This window comes from Rhinopithecus roxellana, chromosome 5, assembly GCF_007565055.1.
Source record: "Rhinopithecus roxellana isolate Shanxi Qingling chromosome 5, ASM756505v1, whole genome shotgun sequence".
Classification (NCBI taxonomy): Eukaryota; Metazoa; Chordata; class Mammalia; order Primates; family Cercopithecidae; genus Rhinopithecus; species Rhinopithecus roxellana.
The window spans coordinates 20,227,108-20,250,636 of NC_044553.1; the positions used below are offsets into that span (position 1 = coordinate 20,227,108).

The 23,529-nt window shown below is 48.4% G+C and overlaps 2 protein-coding genes across 4 annotated transcripts in view; one reads left to right on the forward strand and one right to left on the reverse strand.

Moving 5' to 3' along the window:
• Positions 1–918, forward strand: part of PGPEP1L (pyroglutamyl-peptidase I like) — a 50,306-nt gene extending 49,388 nt beyond the window's left edge. Inside the window, 2 exon segments of the mRNA XM_030931132.1 lie at positions 448–595; positions 597–918. Coding sequence (XP_030786992.1) covers positions 448–595; positions 597–668 — 220 coding nt within the window. The 3' untranslated portion in view covers positions 669–918.
• Positions 919–4,634: 3,716 nt separating this feature from the next.
• IGF1R (insulin like growth factor 1 receptor) overlaps positions 4,635–23,529 on the reverse strand; it is a 319,047-nt gene continuing 300,152 nt past the window's right edge. For 2 of the 3 annotated variants that reach the window (XM_010382159.2, XM_030930222.1), the window contains 2 exons: positions 20,467–20,601; positions 11,759–12,140 (listed from right to left, as the gene is read on the reverse strand). In XM_010382159.2, coding sequence (XP_010380461.1) covers positions 11,759–12,140; positions 20,467–20,601 — 517 coding nt within the window. Of the gene's footprint in view, positions 12,141–20,466; positions 20,602–23,529 lie in introns of all 3 variants that reach the window. The other variant, XM_010382158.2, reaches the window with a different exon arrangement.

Below are 23,529 nucleotides of genomic sequence, written 5' to 3' on the forward strand. Positions count from 1 at the left end.
TTTTGACTTTTGGGGTGACCGAATTTGTGAGTTAACTATGTTGATGTAGCCCCAGATAAAGATTGATTTACCTTTGTTTCTCCAAACTCTGATCCCCAGTAGGTGGTTTCCCCTTTCCCCAAGGAATGAATGAGTGAGTGACTCAAGAAGACATGAATGACAGGGATTCACTGGGATGCAGGTGTTATGGACTGGTTTGTGGAATATCTGACCCCTTTCTGTCTTGGTCACTTGCTGGTCATGAGATCATGAGGCCAACAGCCAGCTCTCCCCACCTCATCCCCGGCACTATGTTCTTTCTGAGGTGAAACAACACAACTTAAGTCTCCCTTGGGTGTCAGTCCTCCCTCCTCAGGCTTTGTGGGTGTTGCATTGCCACTTCTGCTTATGTTTCACTAAGGTTAGAGGCTGGTCCAAGAATTAATGTGGCATTTCCTGTGGTTGCAGATACGTCTGTGATTATACCTATTACCTCTCTCTGCATCATGGAAAGGGCTGCGCGGCACTCATTCATGTCCCTCCACTATCGCGTGGGCTCCAGGCCAGCCTGCTGGGAAGAGCCTTGCAAGTCATCATCCAGGAAATGCTGGAAGAGCGTGGGAAAGCCCGAGTGCAAAGCCCGGTTCGAAGAAAACTCAACCATGGTGCTACCAGCCAAAGGGAACTGACCGGGGCGTTGCTCCTTTAGAGAAAGAAGATTAAACGTTTCAATCCTGTGTGTAGCATTCAGCTGTGCATTGAGAAAGTTTTTCAAAAATTGCTTGTAAGACAAAGAGGGGGAAAAACTTTATGTGATTTTGTTAGCCCAACAAAATCACAAAGGGCTATTTTAATGTCGGGAGAAAGAACACTCTGAAAGGTGGACATTTCACGGGATGAACTAGCTTCAGTTATGGTTTTCATGACAATAAAATGAAATCCGAGTCATCTGTTTTCTTCTAAAAATCTGCACAGTGGGTCTATGTGATCCTGCCCAGACTACAGGGACCACAGACCTGTTTCGGAGAGGCTTACAGAAGCATAGAGACAGCCACTGCTCCAGGGGCCCCATTCCTTGCCTTTGAGCTTGTGTGTCCAGGTCCTGGGTAGCCTTGAAGCCACTGAGGCTCTACTGTATGATTTCTCTGTCTCTGTGTTTGCCCCTTTTATTACTTACTCATTTTAATAATTTTCGAGCTTACAGTTCAGTAGTATACAGTACATTTACTTGTTGCACAACCGTTACCACCATCCATCTCCAGAACTTTCTCCTCATCCCAAACCAAAATTCTGTACCTGTTAACTCCCTATTCCTTCTTCCTCCTAGCCCCTGGCGCCCACCATTCCACCCTCCATCCCTATGGATCTGACTCTAGGTAGCTCACATGAGGGAGTCATGCAGCACTGGTCCTTTTGCATCTGGCTTATTTCAGCCTCATGTCCTCCAGGTTCACCCATGTTGTAGCATGGGACAGGATTTCATTCTGTTGAAGGCTGAATAATATTCCAGTGTAGGTATCGACCACATTTTGTTTATCCATTCATCTTGAGATGAACGCTTATGTTCCTTGCCCCTTTTGGTTGTTGCAAATCATGCTGCTACAAACACTGGTGTGCAAATACGTGTCCGAGTCCTTGCTTTCAGGTAAACATCCAGAGGTGAATTCCTGGATTCAATGCTAATTCTGTGTTTAATTTTTTAAGGAACTGCTGTTTTGTTTTGCACAGCAGCTGCACCATTTTGTAGTCATACTGGTAGTGTTTGGTCCTAAAGCACAGGTTAATAGCTGGACTTAGCTTCTGTCCATGGTGTCATCCCTTTTTAAAAACAGAATCTCCTTTCTGTTTCATCTTTTGTTTTGCTTTTATGACACAGCGCTGGGTCTTGTGCCAGGCTTCTCCCAGCAAGATTCTACCTGTTCAGTGTTTTCTAGAGGCAGATTTCCGTTGGGAGTCCTATTGGTAACATTGCTTTTTTTTTTGGAGGAAGTGAGTGAAGATAGGTAAGCTCTGGGAAATTTCTTGTTGGTGTGATTACAGCTACCATTTTTCACTTGACTAAATTTTAAAAATTCATCATTTAGTGTTCAGATTCATTCACTATTAAGAAAAGCATTTGCAGCTTCCTAACAAAGGAACCAGGCCAGGCACTCAAAACTATAATCCCAGCACTTTGGGAGGCCGAGGTGGGTGGATCACTTGAGGTCAGGAGTTTGAGACCAGCCTGATCAACATGTGAAAACCAGTCTCTACTAAAATTACAAAAAAAATTAGCCGGGTGTGGTGGCGGGTGTCTATAATCTCAGCTACTCGGGAGGCCGAGGCAGGGGAATCGCTTGAACCCAGGAGGCAGAGGTTGCAGTGAGCCGAGATTGCACTATTGCATTCCAGCCTGGTCAACAAGAGCAAAACTCCGTCTCAAACACACACACACACGTGCGCACACACACACACACACACACCTACAAACAAACAAGAAAAACCCAAGAAGACAAAAAACCAAAGGAACCAGTCAAGGCCGCCAGCACACTTTTTGCATTTGGAGTGGCCTTTAGAGGACTCCCTTTGCAAGTATACCTGGATCATTTGCTAGAAAACCGATCAAAGCCCGCATGTTGGGGGATCGGGGAGGTGGTGCTGGGTGGTGTGTACAGGTCTGGCTGCATGGTTGGTAATGTGGAGATCTGCTTGTGCTATGGGCAATTCTGTCCCAGGACACTGTCAAGCAAGGGGCCCCCAGGACTGGGCTCCAGTGTTATATTTCAGACTCCTTGGCAGCATGCCACAACATTTTAAAAATTTTTAGATATTATCCAATTGGGAGGCCCAGAGCTCCCTCTTCATGAACTTCCCCATCATTTCCCCCACTGTGGCCTCTGAACTTCTCCAGGGAGAACCCCAGAAGGCTCATTCACATCCTGGGCTGTGTACTTCGCCCACCATCCCTTGTCAGTATGCACAGAGCCTGCTTAGTTCTGGCAGTGCTGAAGTCAGTTTGAGAACCACAGCAGAAAAGGCTGAGTCCTGGGTTGGTCATTTAATAGTTGGCGGGGAGGTGGGAAGGGGGGTCTTGAGCATGCTTGTATGTTTGCTCATCTGTAAGAGTAATTAAAATCCTTTCTTTGCAGGGTGATTGTGAACATCTGGTGAGAGAATGAATGTGAAGGTCTTTTAGTAACATTAGAACACTACAAAAATCGCCCACCTGGACTTGGGGAGGGTAAATGAAGAAATAGCTCTTGAGGGCTTGCAGTCTTAAGAAATGGCACAGGGGGAAAAGTTCTAACGCTTCTAAAGACCCAGCACCTTCATCCTTAGACATTGCTGCTCCTTCTGGCTGGGCAGGCCAAGTGCAGACTGCACTGTGGCAACCTGCAAGTGCAGCACCAACCTGCCCAGGGAAGAGGGAGGCCCTGTTAGGCTTTCCAGCCTCAGAATTGAGACCTCCTTGTCATCAGTCACCTAATGAAGATCCCCTGAGTGCCAGGCACTTGGTGACAAGAGTGAGCAGTAACCCTGAAGCAATGCAAAGTTTGAGAGTACCCTCTTTTTTTTTGAGACGGAGTCTCACTCTGTCACCCAGGCTGGAGTACAGTGGCACGATCTTGGCTCACTGCAACTTCTGCCTCCCAAGTTCAAGCGGTTCTCCTGCCTTAGCCGGTAGCTGGGATTACAGGCAGCTGCCACCATGTCCCGCTAATTTTTTGTATTTTTAGTAGAGATGGGGTTTCACCATGTTAGTCAGGCTGGTCTCGAACTCCTGAGCTCATGTGATCCACCCGCCTCAGCCTCCCAAAGTGCTGGGATTACATGCATAAGCCACCGCACCCAGCAGAGAGTCCCCTTTCAGAAAGACCTTTTGCTTTTAGGTGCAAACACTTCCGAGGCTCAACAGGTCTGAAGTAACCATGGTCTTTGGTTTACTTCTCCTACCTACATATAGCTAGGCAGCTCTTCTTCTACTGGCCTGATTTTGTTATTTTCCCATGATAGAGTTGAGGGAAATGACCAGCTTCTCCTCCTGATGTGTCTATGAATCCTTAGTCTGATTTTCTAGAACATTCGCACCTTGCCATACATAGCCATTTCCCCTGACAAAAATAATGATATTTACATTGTAGCATCCCTGGGGGCAGACAGAGATCACTAAGCAGCAGCTAGAAAGTAACTTAAGACTTTGGAGCTCCTCCAGTGAGCCGCATCCTGTGTGTGGCCCACTGGGTTCTCACCAGCATCCCCTGAGGCAGGCATGTCAGCTGTGAAAGACCAAAAAGCACATGGGAAATGTGAAGAACTGAAGTCCTCTGCCCTGGAGTCATGCAGATCAGACTTGCCTTGGCCTGACTGTTGTTAGTGGAAGGTATAGGAAAAAAGTCCACAAATCAGTCAGAACTGTAGTACCGATTTCCGTAATTTATGCATTCAAATTTCTTTCCAGATGATTTAATGGAGTGAGAAATAGAATAGCTTCCCTGTCATCCTCACGAGCAATTTGCATGCTGAGAAAGCTCAGCTGTCAGAGAAGAGGCAATACTTTTGTGGAGAATGCTTCCAGGCAACATGCGTGAACACACGTGCCCCACGTAGCTCAGCTTCCCTGCCACCAAAGTGTGGTGATGCTTCCAGGAGGGACAAAACAAAACCAGAGACAGAAATGCATACAGAATTCTTTTATTTAACTTAAACCATGTAGTACTTTACTAGAAAAAAGCAGAGTAAGAGAAACTAACGTTGCCTTAGCTTCAGCCATTCAAAATAGACAGTTTCTTTTTTTCCATAATGTAAAGAATCCAGAGTATATCGCAATAACAGGAATAAATTCTTACAACAGAATATACAAAAACATTTTGAAATTCTTTTTATCTACTGATTTTTTATATAAACAGGTTTTTTTTTTTAGGAATAATTTATACACAGAAAGTCATTTTATGTAACAAATTGGCCATGTTATTACCTTTTTTTTTTTTTTTACTTTTTTAAAAAAACTTTTTTTAAACAAGAAAACTCAGAAAATGCATTATTTGCGGTGCATCCATTCCATCCCGCCTTCTGGTTTGATTTTTTTTATCCCAGATAAAGGGATACCCAGAGGTAGACAAACTCTGGCAAACCTCTCACCTCAACCTCACTGGCTTAGAAAGCAGACAGGTGTTTTCGCCAGGCGTCTCTTCCACCTGCGGATGTGTGTGTGCAACGCCAAACATCCAAATGAAAAGTTGAAAACAACCCAAATAGTTTCCGGGTCTTTCTCCCATGTAGTGCAAAAACCCAGGTGTTTCCCACAACAGAGATACTGTGGAGTTGGGGAGACATGGCCAACAATCCACTGGAGTTAGAAGAAGTGGAGTCAAACTTTAGAACAAATTTTTGTGTATGCTGTAGTTTTTATTAAAAAGAATTGTTTTCTGTATTGGAGATATGTATCTTCAGGATTCTGCCTTCAAAAAGCATTAATCATGATACGAGGCATGTAAGCAAATAGCCTGTGTGCCCCAGAGCTGTCATCTTTTATGCTGTAATCATCATGAAAACCATTGGCTGTGCAGTCAAGTCTTCCCATGTCCATGGCACTGCGTGACAATGACGGCAGCCAGACCAACCAAACCAGATGCTGAACGGTGCCATGCACTGCTGGGCTCCAACACCTCTGCTGTTTCCATGGCCAATGAGGTTCTTTCCATCTGTTAAAGGAGCTACACTCCAAAGGGAAATGACCAGTAAAAAATGATCCCCTTCCCAACCAGAGGGGTCTGGAAGACCAAGATACTGAAGATACAGAACTACTTTTTAAATCATCATTCCTTTGTTATAAACTAGGGCACAAAGCATGGGGGGAAAAGAGGGTGAACCACGGCTGGGGTCAGGGAAAAATCCTTTTTTGGCATATTGTAAAGCTAGCTAGTAAACAGGTGTCCTAAAAAAAAAAAAATGGATCACAAACACACATTTGCACACACAGAGAAAAAAAGTGTCTTTAAATTATTTTCGGCAATTATAAACTACATTTTATAAAATTATTCTATGTTCTTACAAAAATGCAATGAAACATTTAATTAGTTCTTGTAAACCAGATCTTCGTCAACTGACTACCCGTAATCTACTGGACTTAAGAGCCCTATTGAAAACGCTAATGAGTGACTAGTTAAAACAATGTTGACCAGAAAGATGCGGACACACACACGTGGACATACAAATGAGTGATTATGTTGTTGCAGAAACAAAATAAAACCCTAAAGTCATGCCCCAGAACTGACAACTGATGAGTGCGATGTAGTTCGTGTTCTTGAACAATTCGCCTTAACTCCGAGATCAGTTTCCAGAGTAGGATGTTAGGTTTCTTTGTTGAAACCAAATGCCCATGGATGACTGCTGAGCCTTGATATGGTCTGATAGCTTCAGAAACCAACAAGTTCAAAACATTGCCCACATTTCTTCCAAGCCCTGCACCCAGCTGCTCATAACTCTTCTCTGTGCCAGGATCCCTGTGACAATGGTTCCGTACCTACCACCTGGTCATTCCACCATCAAGGAGCGCTCACTTCTCCAAATGACACAACCAGTCATCTAAGATGAAGGCCAAAAATGAAACCCTCTGACCTTTCCAAGGTCTGTATCTTCAGCATCTCTGGCAACAGGGGTTCAGTCTAAATAACATCCTCTCTTTAAGTTCTCATTTGTACCACCAACTTCTTCAGAGTGAAGAAAGTGCCCTTCATCACTGGTTCTTAAGGAGTGGATCTCTGGTCCACATCTCCCAATGCTGCTTAGCCCAGGAAATGAAAAGACAGCTGACAACACAGAGTAACATTAACGAAAAGAACAAACCCCAAACTTTAAATGCATAACTGGGACTGCTGGAATGGGCCAAGGCATACCATGGCGGGTCACTGTCACCAGGAGGGTGCCTATGTTTTAGAAGGGAGTGGCCACCAACACTGTCTGGCCACCCTGGAAGGACCCAATGTGACAGCTAAGGACACTAGACAAGCATCCTAGCCTTCTGATCTCAGTGTGATCTTGCCACAGAGCCACTTACAAGCCATTCGGCCACCACCCTGCAGAGGTGGACTGCTGTGGGAGAGGCTTCGGTGGAACAAACTGGCCTAGAATCTGGTGCCACAGAATAGTTGGCTCATAAATCTTTTATCCTAAAGCACCCCTATTTGCACTGAGCATCTTGTCATTTGGTAGTTCCACAGTGACTGCTCTTCTATTTTACGAAGCCACTTTTCCTACCACTGAAATGTGGTTCCGCATGTTAAGAAACAGGCCAGAAGGAGAGGCCAGGTCAGCCACGAACATGGTCTTCCATCTTCTGAGGAGGAGGCTCGTTCCAACGGTATATCAAACGTCATGACATCCAATGGTATGTCAAACGAAGGAGACCTGGGGTGGTCTGGGTCTCACACAGCTCAAGTTCAACAATGTCTCCAGTACACACCAGCTCCTACTGCCTCAGGGAAGGGCTGTGTGGGAGAATGTCTTAATGCTCACATCAATTCCATGATGTGCCTCAGTGGTTCACGTGACTTCAAGCAGTGTGAGCTGCTGGCAGAAGGAGGTTGCATGGAAAATGCCACAACTCAGCTTAAGATTATTTGGACACAAAAGAGAAAAATCAAGAGGCGGAGAAATCAGCGTGAAGTTAGGCTAGAACTGTGGATAGATGATGCCTTGGTATAGTCAAGGTGGGTGGGTTGGTCCAGTAAAATGACTGCACCATCACACAAGCCAAGTTTTCTCTTTTATTGAAGTGTTTCTGAAGCATTTGTTATGATGGGCACTACACTGCTAGTGTTTTCTACTTAAAGAAAAGCCACCTACATAAGACAAAAACAAAATGACATCAATAACTTGGACAGTTTAAACAAAACCCTTATAACCAGCTGATTGATCTGTAGAAATCCAGTTGTGGAAACCGGTAGGTATGTGCAAAAGAGAGGAGAGGCCATTATTCCAAGGGGTCACCTACAGTGTGGAAGAAGAAAACCCTGATCAAACAGTATTTCTCAATGACCTTAAGATCCCCGGGGTCTTGGGAGAGACGGGTCACGTTCTGGCAGCAGGAAAAAGGCTCCTGAGCGCATTCACTTAGTACTGGAATTGCAAAGGAATCATCCACACTTGGGGAAAGCTGCCCGCCACGTTTCCCAGCTAAATCATCAGTGCCTGTAAGAGCAGCTGCTGGAAGAGGGGAGCGAGCTGTCTGTCCTGTGAGCAGCAGGACCAGGGACAGACGGAGGTACAGCCCTGGCAGGAGGTGAGACACCACGGAGGCTCGGCGCTGACCACTGGCCTTTCCAGCCCGAAGGTTTGGTACATCTCTGTCTACCCCTAGGGGAGGAGGAGGTGAGAGAGAAGTTGAGAGGGCAGCCTGGAGGGGAAGGGGACTCTGCTCCTGCGTGTGTTCTATTAGGGACTGGCTGTGAGGTTAGGAGCCTCTGCATTCTGGAGCACAGGCTGGGCAGATCTTACTCTCCAGCTGCTGCTGCAGCTGCACCTTTGTGCTGAATGAATGCAGCAGCCATGGCTGCATGGCCCTGCCTTGGTGCAAGCCTCCTCCCGGGATGCAGGAGCAGCAGCAAAGGGAGCAAACCCAATATGCCTTTACCCAGGAGATTCTCACAGACTACGCTGCCTGGACACCTTCCTGTCCTCAGAACCTGAGGAACAATTGCTCTCTTAAGGATGAAATGTGTTCGATCTGCATGGAAGCAGTTTGTTCCAAAGACAACCAGCCAGGGACAGCCTGGTGGCCCCCCGAAAGTGTGCTCTGGTGCCCTCCTTGGCCTCACAAGGCCACTGGCTAGGAGAGGAGGAAAAATCTAACACCTTGGTGGAAACCAAGATAGAAAAAAAAAAAAAAAAGAAAAAAAGAATAAAAGCAACACAAAACGAGACATCTCAGAAAAAGGCAAGCTGTCTGAAATAAGCAGAGAGGTGAGTCAGTGTTGCTTTGACCCCGGAATACAGCCTGGCTTCTCCCTGCATCACCTGGGTGTGGAGCCTGTGGCGTGGATGAGGTTACCAGTATCAACGGCCTATTGTCAGGTGCTGAGAAATGTGAGATGTATTCTTTTGTCTATATACACATATAAAAAATAAGAGTGAGGTAGATAAATGTTTGGGGGGAAAAAAACCCAAAAAATAAAAAACTGTCCCATCACTCATACACACACACACCCCACACACATACACACACCCTTTCCTTGAAATTTAAATTCATAATGGGGCTTCTCTACAGTGACTGAAACTGGCATCACAAAATAAATTAAAAGAAAACTCCTACATATAATACCTTCTTTTTTCTTTTTTAAAAGGGAACACACTATGGGACAGAGGCTAGAGAAAGCAGTGAGACAAACTGCTGACAAGCAAAGAAGCACTACAGACTTTTTGTGTGTGTTTAATCTTCAGTCACAACTAGCAATCACTGTATCCCAGTTTTGTTCTTACTCCTAAACATTTCCATCCCAGAAGCAACTCTTGTGCTGTCATCTCTCTGGTGAGAAGTGCTAAAAACAAAACAAAACAAAACAAAACAAGACCCCTGGGCCCCAAGGACCTGGATTCCTGGCCGAGGGAAAGAGGGCCAGCACCACAGCCCCGGTCCCCTGGCAGGGAACAAAGCGGCTCTTGGGCCACCGTGGCGTCTGCACTGCCCCGACCTGGCGCTCCAGCTGGCACAGCCCTGAGGATGCCGCCCTGGGCCAGCCTGGATCCCAGGGTCCCACTCCCCGCCAGTGCGAAGGAGGTCCCTTGGGATGTTCTGGTTCCAAAGACAGGTCGGTCGGTCTGGTGAGGGTGGTGGCGAGGGCCACAGCAGGGCCTGCCGGACCATGCTCTGCTGCTCCCTTGGACTCAGCAGCTGTTTTTCATGGGATGGAAAGATTAAATAGCCATTAAAAAAAATAGTAATCCAAATGCCTAGTGTCTGCAGTTAACACTGCTGTTGTACCCAAGAATTAAAAAAATATATATATGTGTGTCACAACCTAAACAAAGGCAAGGGAAAGAGAGGGTGAGGCTTCTCAATCACGGTGAGTGGAAACACTGAACAAAGACGTGTGAAGTATTTAACCTTTGTTTTTCTGACCTGAGTTTGTATCATGTCTTGCACTGTAACAGACTCCAATGCTGTGAGGGCGGGCTGGGGAGAGGAGCACGGCCCTCTCAGGACGGGTGCCTGGCCTTCTTTCCGCCTCGTGCCCTCACCAGCCTCGTGCCCACAGAGCCTACGGGTTAGAAGACAACTAAAGGGGCAGGTGGGAGCAGGGAGGGGGGATGAATTTATAAAAAGGCATCAAACAGTTCATGGCAAATTATGTCGTAGAAGTATCAATTACCGGGAAAAGAGGAAGAAAGTCACGCACTCTAGTACAAAGCATAAGAAGTTTCTTGGAGTGAGCAGAAAGGGGAGAGGGTGGACCTGAAGGTTTTCATAGATTAAATCCACAAAGATCAAGAACAAAAAAAATAGCAGCTTTTTTTTTTCTGTACAGACGTATAGATGAATATCTGAACCGTAAAAAAGTTATAAAAGTGACATTAAAGACGATGTGTATGCAAATGTTTCATGGTCTAACATAGAACTGTAAGACCCATGAAGAAGTCCTAGGAACAGAGAAATGTCAACAAAGCTTAGAATGCTTGAATCCATTGACTGTTTTTCTTCTTACTGCTGTTGTGGTGTTTGAATTTCTTTCCTTGCAAACCTGCATCAACAGTTGGGCTGAGTCCCTGGAAACCCCCTCCCATCTGTGTCCTTGGGGGTGGGCGAGGGAGCTGGGGCTGGGAGAGAAGCAGGCATGGGGCCCCTTGACTCAAAGCCTGTCCACCAGGCTGCTTCAGGGCCCATGGCCACCAGATTCTTGGGGGTTGGGCGGGGGTGGGGAGGCAGGGCAGGGAAGCCAGTTTAGCTTCTCCCCACCTTCACTGAGAGAAAGTCCCATTGTGTCCAGTTCCCCCAAATAATAACCTAGTCAGAAGCAATGAGACCTGTGTGCATGTGGCCTTGAGAAGCACAGCAGGGGCAGTCAGACGGACGGAGCGTGTCGCCAGCGTGTCTCTCAAACGGAGCAACCAGATGCCACGCTCACCCACGCCTCCAGACACAAGGAATCAGCGCAGGGATGGTGAGGGAGAAAGTTCAGGATTTTGGCAAAATTAGGCAGCGTTAAAATGGTAACAGCCTTGGATGAACGATGGCCCTTTGTAAATTTCATGTCCCTAGAAAGGTGAAAGATAAAGGTAAAAATTTCCATCTCCATGTGTTTTTTTTGTAATGACCTACGGTGTCGGGCGGGTGTGTATAGGGGTTGGATGGGGCCACAGGGACAGCCACTTCCTCAAATTGATAAAAAGGGCTTCCCAGCTGGACTTACGGCAATTATTTTTCCATTATGAAGCAGAGAGAAAGAGAAAAGTGAGAGAGTGAGAGAAATGGAGGGAGAGAGAGAGGATGAGGAAGGACAGGGACAGAGTGAGGAGACTGGTTCTCAAGTGCTCTGTTGCTATTAAGTGTTGTCATTAAGGTTCTTAAAGGCCCATGTCAGTTAAGGGTTTGGGTAGGGAATAAAAAGCTGCTTGCATATTGAAAAAAGGAACATCCCAAATGTGTTTACTGCAGAGAAGCTGTCTCCCGCGGGCAGCAATGGCAGTTCTGAAGATCCACTGAGGTACAGGAGGCTTGTGAATAGATTGTTAAAACTTTCTCTCTCCCCCCACCCTGCTGAGCGTGCACACACGTTACTGTTTGCACAGATTCAGGATCCAAGGATCAGCAGGTCGAAGACTGGGGCAGCGGCAAGGCCCGCTCGTTCTTGCGGCCACCGTTCATGTGTGCGTAAGGCTGTCTCTCATCAAAGCTGGCGCGGAGGACCAGCACTCCAGGGCCGGGGCCGTTCTCAGCCTTGTGTCCTGAGTGTCTGTCGGGCAGTGGCAGGGAGGACGAGGAGGCCGAGGGGTCCAGGGGGACGCTCTCCATGTTCTCTGGCTCCAGGTCCAGCTCCTCTGGCTCGGGCAGCTTGTTCTCCTCGCTGTAGTAGAAGGAGACCTCCCGGAAGCCAGGCTCCATCTCGTCTTTGATGCTGCTGATGATCTCCAGGAAGGAAGGCCTCATCTTGGGGTTGTACTGCCAGCACATGCGCATCAATTCAAACCTGCAGCCAAGACACATGGAAGGGGGGTCCAAACTGGGAGGGCGCATGTGGCCAAGAGGCTTCATGGGCCGCCTGCAGTGGTTTCCCACCTGTAAGCATATGGTGGGAGCACTGAATACAACCCTACTGTCCCTCTCTGTCCCTGGCTTTCTGCCTGGATGGCCCAAGTGGCCTTCAGAGTCTCCTGTTTTACCTCGTATGGTTCCATTCACTTCACCCAGAACCACCACAGTACAAAACCCAAACTCTCCTTTCCCAAGAAGCACTAATCTAGGTCCACACTGTCCATCGTTACAGGTATTATTTATGGTGTCAGTGCTAAGAAATAAAAATAAGCAGTTTTCTATCTGAGACATCTCATGCAGCCACTGCTGAAACATCTTTTCCAGAATTAGAAAGCCGGAAACCCCCGGTTTCTAAGAAGGCTGATGAGTGACCGCAGCTTCCCCAACAGTGCTCTCTCTCCAGGTCCCACCTGTTATTTCTAAGCTTCCTCCTGGTGCAGGGCTACCCCTGGCAGAGGACCAAAGGAAGAAGGCACCATGAGGCCAGGCTTGCAACACGAAGAAATGCATACTCCGAGTGTGCTGTCTCCATCTAGCACCTGCTTGCTCCAGCCCTACACAGGCAAACCCCAGCTGATGAGCCAGGCTATTCTGGACCAAACAAGAGGCCCAGTGTAGACCCGAAGCCAGATTCCAATGAGCCAGCAAGGAGAGCCCTGGGCACGAGTCCACTCCACAAGCAAGGACAGGCAGAACAGGATGACGCTTGTGCTGTGTCTTGGTCGCATCGGCTGGGCTCCAACAGCACCTGGGCTGCAAATATCTGTGAGGCCCTCAGAGTTGTACGGGACAAAGGAAGTCTTGCCAGCTGTGGCCAAGGCCCCCCACAAAAACAGTCAGTCGCACGCGGACAAGGAAAGCCGGCTGCCCTGACCCAGGAAAGGCCCGGGCTTTGACAAGCTTCCAGAACGCAGAAAGACCCAGGTAAACAGACTTTTGGGGCAAAAAGGTACAGCCAGCTACCGTCCAGGGCTGGCCATAGTTCTGAAGAGTGACTGCCAACAGCCCTCTCTTACGTGAGCGTGAAACCAAAGTGCCTTCCTTTCTACCTCTGTTCTCACCAGGAAGCTCTACTCTTTGTTTTAAAATTCTTCCTAAAGAGATGCTTTTCCATAAAAGTGGCCACATAGAACTCTCCACATCTAGGAAACTCAAAGCACCCAATGGCATCTAGCCTCCTGTTAGGCCGGCTGCTTAACCACAGACTACCTGCCCATGTCTGGCTTTCAGGGAAAATTCCAAGGGGAGGCCCCTGATGTAAGTAAGATAAGCCACTCAGCCTGGAAGCTGGCCTGCCAAGAGAAGGGCTCTTATGGCCACCTGGCAGCTTCCTTCAGATGAAGACGGTGCAACCTTGAGGGAGGGTAGGCCTAGGTGTGAGGGAGAGCCATCCAGAATCCACTAGAATTCAGCGTTCTGGAGCCTGGGGGCCTGCGTCTCCACAGGGTCTAACCTGGGGCTACCCACCTCTGCACATCAGCTGCACTGGCATGGGCCATGCTCCCTCATTTCCATGTGGGCTGCAGCTGCTTTCCAGCTACAACTACCAGCTGAGGACATTAGGACAGAGACCGTGGCCTGCAAGTCTAAAAATGCTTATTTACCATGTGGCCCTTTACAGAAGGAAGGCTGTGGGTTCTTGTTCTGGGGGTAAAGGAATTAGACAAAATATGAAGCACCCCACAGTATGCTTCTTAGATATGGAGAGTTCCATGTAGCCACTTTTCCGGAAAAGCATCTCTTTAGCCACAATTTTAAGTCTACCCCACAGTAGAATGCCGTGTGCACACTAGGTGCCAGGCAGTGAGGCAGTTATGTGTGTGAACTGAGGAAGTCCTCACGAGTTTGTGAAGCAGGTGCTACTGACTATAATATACACCCATGTTACAGACCGGGGAATAGAAGCACTCAGACATTAAATAATTTGTCCAAGGTTACGAAATTCACGAGGGTGGAGCTGGGATGGAGTTCTCTGTGCAACAGGATGACTACAACTTTGATTGCCAACGACCCTGGAAAAAGGAATTTTCTCTTAATCTAAGTAAGAGTAACCCTGGGCCCACCAGGAGACCCTCCCTTGCCTAACTGTCCAAGGGACAGTCACAGATGTCACAGGGATGTGGTTTGCATTGATAAAAACTGGCAGCTTGATGACAAATAAGCCTGCCTTTCCATACTCCCCACCACTTCCTAAGAAAAAAGATTGGGGTTAAAAAAATTAAAATGGGCCATAATGACATGAAATGCATCTCCATATGGCTGGGATGTGAACTCCTCTCCGGCTGACTTACCCCTGGGCAGAAGCGTACCCGGGCCAAGAGCATGAGATGTGCTTGGCTTTGTGCCCTGTGGCCGGGGACTGAGGAGGTGCCACTGGAGGGGCAGCGAGGCAGTGACATCAGCACAAACAAGCCATGTGATGCCTCTTTTAAACCACTCCACAGTAACAACCCTTCCAGTGCTGCCCAAAAAAGGAAGTCTTTTTTGCTCTGTGGGATTCAAGACCTTGTTTACTATTTCCACACATACAAAAAATCTCCATTAGACTCTAGAAGGATGTGTGAGCTGATAAAACTCATCTTTTAAAAAGCACTGTTTTTTTTTTTTTTTCCCCCATGGGTCAGCTCTGGCGAGTCTGGAGCCATCCTTCTCGAATGCTCTCCCCTGTGGGGGACACATACCCGGCCCTTCTCCTGGAACAGGGACAAGACTCAAATGGAATTCCTGCCCTGCTGGGAAGCAGCCTCCTGGGGGCCAGCTGTGCCCCCTGGAGGCTGGGTGATGGTCAGCAGGATGAGCATACGGAGGTGCCTCTGTATTCCCATTCCACTCTTGGCCCTGATGTCCTGAACTGGACAGGCTGTGACCTGTGTGGGATGTCAGCAGGCCACGAGGCACCCGCACATTCCTGCACGCTGCCGGGAATCAGCACCAACCCAGCCCGGTGCCGACGCTCACCAGATTCCCAGAGGACCTGCAGGGCTGAATGTGTCTCTCTCCTGGCAGCCCTCAACAGTGAGGGTTGTCTTAGGAACCACGCCTCAGCCAGGAGGACATGGGGCCTGTGTGCTTCCGTGAGCTCACTGGGAATAATTGAGCAGGAGCGCCCTTCCTGCCTGTTTGGATCCCACTCAAGCACTCGATTCCCGCAGAACCAAACCAGGATTCCAGCAATGGGAAAAACTGTTTTGGAAAACTACAAAAAGAAATCAGATTTCACTAAGTTTGTTTCAGACTCATCTACTAGTTGATAATGCTCCAGGTTAAAAGTTCAGATTTCCTGCAGACCGAAGACATCTCTGGCAAGAGTCCGGACATGTGGAGCTGTGGAAGTGTTACCAGCAGAACAAATGGCTTCCTAGCCCAAGTTTTCCACGGCTGCGTTCACACCTCTGCCCCGGTCCTTATCCTGGAGCATCAGAGCTGGGACCTTTTACGTCACTACGTTTCATGAAAGCCAGGGCCACTCCTGGCTCATCTGTGACCTCAGTGTCAGCATGCACCCAGAGGGGCTTAACAACATCTGTGGCATAAGTACTGAGATCTGGGCTGAAATAAGGCTGAGGATGGGCTTTGTCATCAATCTAAAGTACAGACCCAACAGGGAACCACAACGCAAATCTGATGCCGTGGTACTTGCTGAGTTAATTCACACTGAGTCATGGCATTCAGACTCAGACCTCAACACCCTGTTGCTTGGGGACCATGGAGTCCTTCCTCTAAAGCCGGAACATTCGGTGACACTGAGGGGTGAGAATCTGGCTACTTCCTGATGGTGAGCTCCAGTTCACCTGCAGCCACTGAGCTCCTTCAGCCCCCCAGTGTCGCCAGGTAGTGCCTGTTCAGATCTCAGAACCACACAACTCACACACTTTCTCAACTGGGACCTGGGAGAGGTTTCAGGGCAACTCGCAAGGGCTCACGGACTCTCCTCTCTGGGATAAACAGAGGCCATTGTTTCATGTCTTGTAACAACAGAACTCCCATCCCAGAACCCCCCTTTCTCACGTAAGCTCATCAGTAAACTCAGAATGACAACATGGACACTCCCTATGAAACCAAATTGCCTCCTTTCATTCTACTCTTTTCTTGGAAGGGAGAAAAATTCTCGATGACAAAGCAGAAATGCCTCCTGAAGTAAACATTTAATGTCACAGTAACTGCTTTGAATAAATTTCCTTGTCACTCTATGCTGGGAACAGGAAGTGCCCTGCGCTTCCCATGGCAGGTAGGCTGCATCCCAGGCAGCTTACGTTAATATTAAGACCCCAGTTATCTGGAGGTGGACCAAGTAAGAATCCCACAAGTCTCTTGTAGATAAACGTTTACCCGAGTCAAAGAGAAAGCACAAAAACAACACACTCTCCCTCACCCACCCCAAATCACAGAAGCAAAACTCACACCTGCTTTCATGGGCTGTTTCTAAGCTTGCTAAAATACCACCAGTTCTAATATTAGCCGAGATTCTGGCACTGTACCTTTATGCAAATTTAGTGGTCGTCAGCTCTCATACTCCACGGCTTATATTCAGACTCGAAAGCATGATTTTTCTTATAATGGCTGACAAGAAAACAGTGGCTGTACTACCCAAAGTGTGGAGCAGATGGTCACCTGTGAGGGGCACTGGGTGTGTGTGTGTGTGTGGGTGTGTGTGTGTGTGTGTGTGTGTGTGTGTGCTGGTGAGGAGCAGGGGAGTAGCCAGGCTCCCGGATCCCCAGTGGTCCTCTCCCTCGTGTCCTGGAGCTCACATCCCCATGTGATTGACTCCCACATGGTGTAACCTGAAGGAGAAGGTAGGAGCTTCAGAGTGTGACTTCTGAGATCTGGTCAGAAAGGACTTCGTGCCTTCTGCTCAGGTCCTGGATCTTTTACTCTAGGGCACAGCAGGCAAACTATGTACCTGTGGGTAAAATCTGGCCTGTTGCCTAGTTTTCCAAGGTCTATGGCCTAAGAATGGTTTTCATGTAAATGGCTAAAAGAAATTCAAAATAAGAATATTTTGTGACAACACAAGAGATTATGTGGAATTCAAATTTCAGTATGCAAAAATAAAATTGTATTGGAACACAGCCACACTAGCTTATATGACACCTCCAGCTGTGTTTGCTCCACAATGGCAGAGTCAAGTAGTCACAGTCGAGGTTGTATGGGCCCACACAGTCAAAAATATTTTTCAGCCGGCCTTTTAGAGAAAGAGTGTGCCGAACTCTGCTCTAAGAGAAGCCAGCTATACATCCTGAGACACTCGGGCAGTGCTATGGAGAGGCCCATGTAGAACAGGGTGGTTCATAAAGGGCATACTACCCATGCAGCAACACCTTGCAAGTGAGTCTGCCTGCCCCAGGCAAGCTGTCAGATGACTGCAGCCCCAGCGGACAGCTGGGCTGCAACCATGAGAAGGGCTCCAAGCCAGAGTCAGCCGGCTATGCTGCTCCTGCATTCCTCACCTTCAGAAACCTCTGAGAGATAATACATGTTTACTGTTGCTCTCAACTAGTGGGTTTTGGGTAGTTTGTTATACTGCGATAAAAAACTAACACAGAAGGAGAGAAGAAGAATTTCTATACTGAGCAAGAAAAGGTACTACGTGGTCTTTCGAGTCTCTTCCAAGTTTGGATTGTGGAGTTCTGAAGAGGCCGTGCTGGCAAGTTTGCTTGATGAGGGCTCCAGGAAACCCAGTGCTTCTGCATCTGTAGGTGCCACCCTCAGAGAAGAGGAGCCTCCCATCACTGGCACAGGCCCAGGGCACCAGCCAGCTTTCCGGTTCTGGCCCTGCCTCAATAGGACAATGGGGACCCTGACGTGTGCTAGGTGTGCAAGGGTGATGCCTTCACTCTGGCTTTCCCTGGCATCCTTCCTGCAGCCACCTTTCTGAATTCCACACAAAGTGTCCATTGCCTGGGATACACTTTAGCTGAACCTATGTTCAGAAGCAGCAGCAGCTAATTGAGCATGACGCCCAGCCAACGTACTCCCAAAGCACAGGGGTGTGTGTCTAGTCTTCCCCACCCCATGCCCTCCAGAGGCCGGCCATTTACAAGGAGCTTAGGGATTCAGTATTTGTAGCAACACTCAAAGTGCTTTGAAACAAAAATAGCACCTTGATTGTTTGATAAGGACAATGATTTCTGAGACTATGGAATTCTAAGATGCCCCCCAAGATTGCTGCCCCTGGTGTAAATATCCCATATAATCCCCTCACTTGAGTATGGGTGGGACTTGTCAACACGAGAGGATACTTCACTCCTCTAATTAGGCTTCTAATCAGTTGACTGAATCACTTAAAAGGGAGAGATTATCTCAGGTAGATCTGACCTAATCAGGTAAAAAACCAGTAGAAGCAGTAGAGAGCGATCCTCTTATCAGTCTTGAAAAAATAGACTGCTGTTATGAGAGGGCCTACGGAGGGTGTATACGGCAAGGACTGTGAGTGGCCTTGGCCTCCAGAAGTTGAAAGCAGTACCCAGCTGACAGGTGCCAAGAATATGGGGACCTCAGTCCTGCAACTGCAGAACCCTGAGGTGCCTTAAAATGGCCCTGAGCCTCAGGTGAGACCACAGTCCCATTGACATCTTGATTTCTGCCTCCTGCTACTCTGAGCTGAGAGCAAGAACACCTGCATCTGGATTCCTGGCCCACATTGTATGGGACCAAATGAGCAAAGCTTTTGTGGCTGCTGGAGCCCTCATTCCCTCCTGTCCACCTGACACACGTCTGGTTCGTATTTATCATCCCGCCACTGTGAACCCGGCCTGAGTCTATGCTGGCTCCAGGTGGGAGGATGGGTGAGAGATAGGAGCTGGGTGCCTTCATGCAGACATAACAGCCCAGTAATTCCTCAGGATCCTTTCCAAAGTGAAGCCAGGCCTGTCCTGAAAAGCATTTCTGGAAATCTCCTGAATTGGTCTTGAGATACGAGTGGGAGTCTACCTTCATGTTCACCTATGGAGATCCAGAACAATCTCTGAAGCCTGCCTTAAAGTGCATGTCAAAAGCAAGGTCATTGTTCCCAACCTGTACCTGTTGTGCAACTGACGACTGAACCAGAACACCTTCACCCCCTCCTCAAACTCGTTCCAGGAAAGACAAAGAGGCCTCCCAGCTCCAGTAGCTCTGACCTCCACTGAGCCACCAACAGCACCATCCATGGACACAGAGTAAGTCCTCCACCAAAAGTCGGGCTTCTCCAGGGAGTGCTTAGTAGTGAGGCCTCACAACCACCAAGAGGCATCACAAACTCTCTCTCGTCATCTGACAAAACTTAGGACTAAAAGCTGCAAAGTGTTTTTTCAAAATAAGTGGGGTTGCCAGGTGCGATGGCTCATGCCTATAATCCCAGCACTCTGGAAGGCTGAGGCAGGCAGATCATCTGAGGTCAGGAATTCGAGACCAGCCTGGCCAATATGGTGAAACCCCACCTCCACTAAAAATTAGCTGGACGTGGTGGTGGGTGCCTGTAATCCTAGCTATTTGAGAGGCTGAGGCAGGAGAACTGCTTGAACCGGGAAGGCAGAGGTTGCAGCGAGCCAAGATCACGCCAATGCATTCCAGCCTGGGCGACAGAGCGAGACTCCATCTCAAAAAAAAAAAAAGAAAAAAAAGTGCAATGAGAAGACAAATTCACCAGCGCTTCGCAGGGATGTCAGTTCACACACACTCCAGGTCCACACTGGTCAGTGGATGAAGCTCTGGAGAGCATGTTACTTGGATGGTTTATGACTTTTGTGAACACTTAACAGAGAAGACATGTGGGGCAGGGTTCAGAAGACACTAAGCTGACCCTACATGGCGCATGCTGGAGTCCTGACCATGCAGCTCTGTGTACACTCACTGCAGCAGTTCTCTCAGGCCTGCCAGAGGTGGGGCGGGGGGCTCTTGAATTTGACTTCAGAGTAGTAAGTGTTGTGTTGTTGCCTTCTTTAAAAAGAAACAAAACCTCACATGGAGAGGATGAGTAAGGATGGATTACTCTGGCCAAACATTTCAGAGACATTTGGCCTGAGAAACTATAGTGCGAACTGCAAATCAGAACGAAAGCATTAAGGAATATAGGGTAGAATTAAGGTACCCATGGAAAGGCACAGGTCTACCAACCAAACTCAGCTCCTTCCATGAGGACGAACCTCTTTCCTCAGCTGCGCCTGGCCAGAGAGGCGAAGGACCAGAGAGAATGGCTTTAATCTAATCTCCTGTGACCCAGGTAAACAGGCATTTGAGAAGAGAAATCAGAAGAGCACTGAGGGGGCCCAGGAAGTACATACAGCATGTCGGGGCAGTTGTCTGGCTTGTCCAGAAGGCCACCCTCCATGACGAAGCGAAGGACTTGCTCGTTGGACAAGCCCTGGTAGGGCTGCTCGGCCAGTGTGGCGATCTCCCAGAGGACAACCCCGAAGGACCTACAGGGAGAAAAAAACTGTGAGGAGCTTGGAAAGGGATGGAGTGGACCATGCTGCCCCTTACTTTCCAGCACTTCTTACATCCTGAGCAGAGAAACTGTCCTTACTATGGTGACAGTGATTGTCAGACAGCAAGCCAGGCCCTGGGCTAAGTGTAGGACATCATCCTCCCTTTGTTGCTGCTAATGTTCCCCATAGACTAAATTCAGCCCTGATGGTAGAGCTAATGAAGGTGATGGTGAGGGCACTTTCAGCATCCCTTGCATGGTCAGGAAGCCCCTCATCTGTGCTTTGAACGCAGAGTGTACTGGGTTCGTCATCTACCTAGTCCCAGCCATTTACCTGGCAAGGCAGTACCTCCCAAACCGGCTTTAACCCAAAATGACATTCTTGTCCAAGCCCCAGCATGGACATTGACTTGGTAGCCTCGAATGAGGCCTGGGACGGTCAAGCTTTACCAAGCTTCTCAAGTGATTTTTATAATCAGACAATTTTGGAAACCTCTACCCAAGTGGTTCTCACTGCTGGCTGCACAGGAGAATCTCCTGGGGAGGTTTTTAAACAGAGGCCTGGACACCCAATAGAAACTCTGATTTGATTGGTCTCGGGTGAGGGCCTGGGTCCTGGAATGTATAGGGATCTTGAGGTCCAGTCGGGCCAAGGGAGAAGACAACTCCTGCTGCTCCCCCACCTCCAAACAGAGCTGGGGAGCTGCTGGCCTGGAGGGCCTCTGTGTCATAGGTGGGGGGACCAGGGTGGGCTGCACTGGCTGGTAGGGGGTATCATGGAGGAAGAATCCTTAAGCAAAGAAGTGGGCTGAGGAATAACTTTGTAGTGAGCAATTCTGCCATGCATGCAGCTTTGTCAGTTTAAAAGATCAAACTACTGTAAACAAATTAAAAGAGATAGTACACGTACACAAATTTCAGACAGAATGTTAAAAAAGACAATGCTGAAATCTGCAAAACAAATGTGCCCTCCCAGGGCAAATCTCCATAATTCACAAATTCTTCCTGGCCTGTGTGCCTTTCCACGTGGTTCCCTTTGGTGGAGTAAAGTAGGCTACTCATCAGCAAGTAGGGGCAGGGATTCTAACTGGACCTGTCCTGGGCTACAGGTGCTGGTCAACCCTCATGGAAGAACCTGGGGCAGGAGATTTTCCACCAAGAGTTCTTGGGACCTTGACCTTGTCCCCAAGTCCACAGGGCCCCTGACTGTATGAGAATGTTTTATTCACTGCTTCAGCTACTTTTGGTGAATCAAAAATTTTTGTACAAATTGATACTAAAAGTAGATGCTAGACAGAAATAGAATCTTAGCAATCAGAGGACAGACCAACCCAAGGTCCTTTTTAACTGCAAGTGACCAAGAAATGCTGTCATCTTCAGGTTGTACAAGAGACCCAGAGGCCAAAGCGCAGCTTAGAGAGGCCTGGGCCCAGGGGAGAAGGGGCTCTCCCTCAGCTTTTGCAGGAAGCTCTGCCTTCTGCAACCAGCCCAGTCATATGGGCAGCATGCCTCAGATGCCAGTGGCAGTAGGAGCACACATCTGAAATGCAGCTTGGTACAAGAAATGACTAGCTCTCCAACAACAAAGAATTAAAAATAAAATAAAAAAGAAGAAATGACTAGCTCTCTGCTTTTGCTGACTGCAGGCTGGTCTGGGAAATGGCCTGAGGATGTGGCTCCCTCCCAGGCCCACTTCTCCTCTTGCCCCACGTGCCTTTCCTGGCTGTGTCACTGGCTTGCAGGCAGCCAATTCTCACGGCATGGCTCCCACCTTGGCCCTCACGGCCCAACTGCTCCATTCCAAGTTCCCGGTTACTGGGCTACCCACAAACTCAGTGCGTCTCACACTGAACTCTGATTTGTGCCCTGTTCTTCCCCGGCTTCCCTGCAGCTGATGCCCATTCCACCTGAGCAGTCTGCCTGCTGTCACCCATGCCCTCGGCATCCTCGGAGTCCCACTGTGACCTGTCCACCCAGGCTCACATCTGTCCAAGGTCTGGCACCCTCCTTCAGTCCCCCAGAGCTCCCTCAGTGTGCAGGATCCTCCTTGCCTGGTCCACCACACCCCTCTCTTCTTTGGTTACAGTGTCTTGCTCAACGCGGCCGTATACTCCGGCTAACAAGAACTTCTTCAAGCACAGCTCTAATCACCCTCCGGTTCAGAAACCTTAACAAGGCTTAAAGAATTAGTCCAGAATCCCTAAAACAACAGCTGAGGCCTGGCTTGATCTCTCTGCAGCCTAAGTCCCCCAAGGAAACCCCACCAACCCCATCTGCAGCAGGCGCTCCCTACTGCCATGCCTGCCTAGTATTCTCACTGCCAGGAACCCCCCCACCCCACCCTGCCCCGCTTCCTAGTGCTCCTTTTGTGACAATCCATACTTAGGGTGCCTATACAACTTCATCTCTTCTGTGAAGGCTTCTGCAACCCCAAACTGTCAGAATTGCTTCCTCTTCTCCACAAGACTTTATCCTTCAAGGACCATGACGACGACGACATCATCATCATCATCATCCCTGCATCTTCCACACCCCCAAGAGCCTTATCATCACACATAGGCATCTATACAGGAGGTAGCAGACCCAGCTCTCCACAAATGCTTGTCAAGTTGAACTGCAAAGCCTATCTCCTGAGCAACTCTTGTCTGAGGTCAGCATCACCTGTCACTGAGGGCCACCGAGTGCTGGAGTCTGTCGCCCTTCACAGCTTAATGTGACAACTGCAAGGTGTGGAGATTGAACCATCTCTACCCAATACCAGTTGTCACAGCAGCCATTTAAACCTCTATTCAGGTACCACAGGCTTCTCTAGACAGAGCTTACCTTACAGATGGAGCAACTGAAGGCCAGAGAAGCTGAGGTTTAACCAAGGCCACACAGCCAGTCAGAAGCACTGAGAAATATGCAACACTTCTGTGGT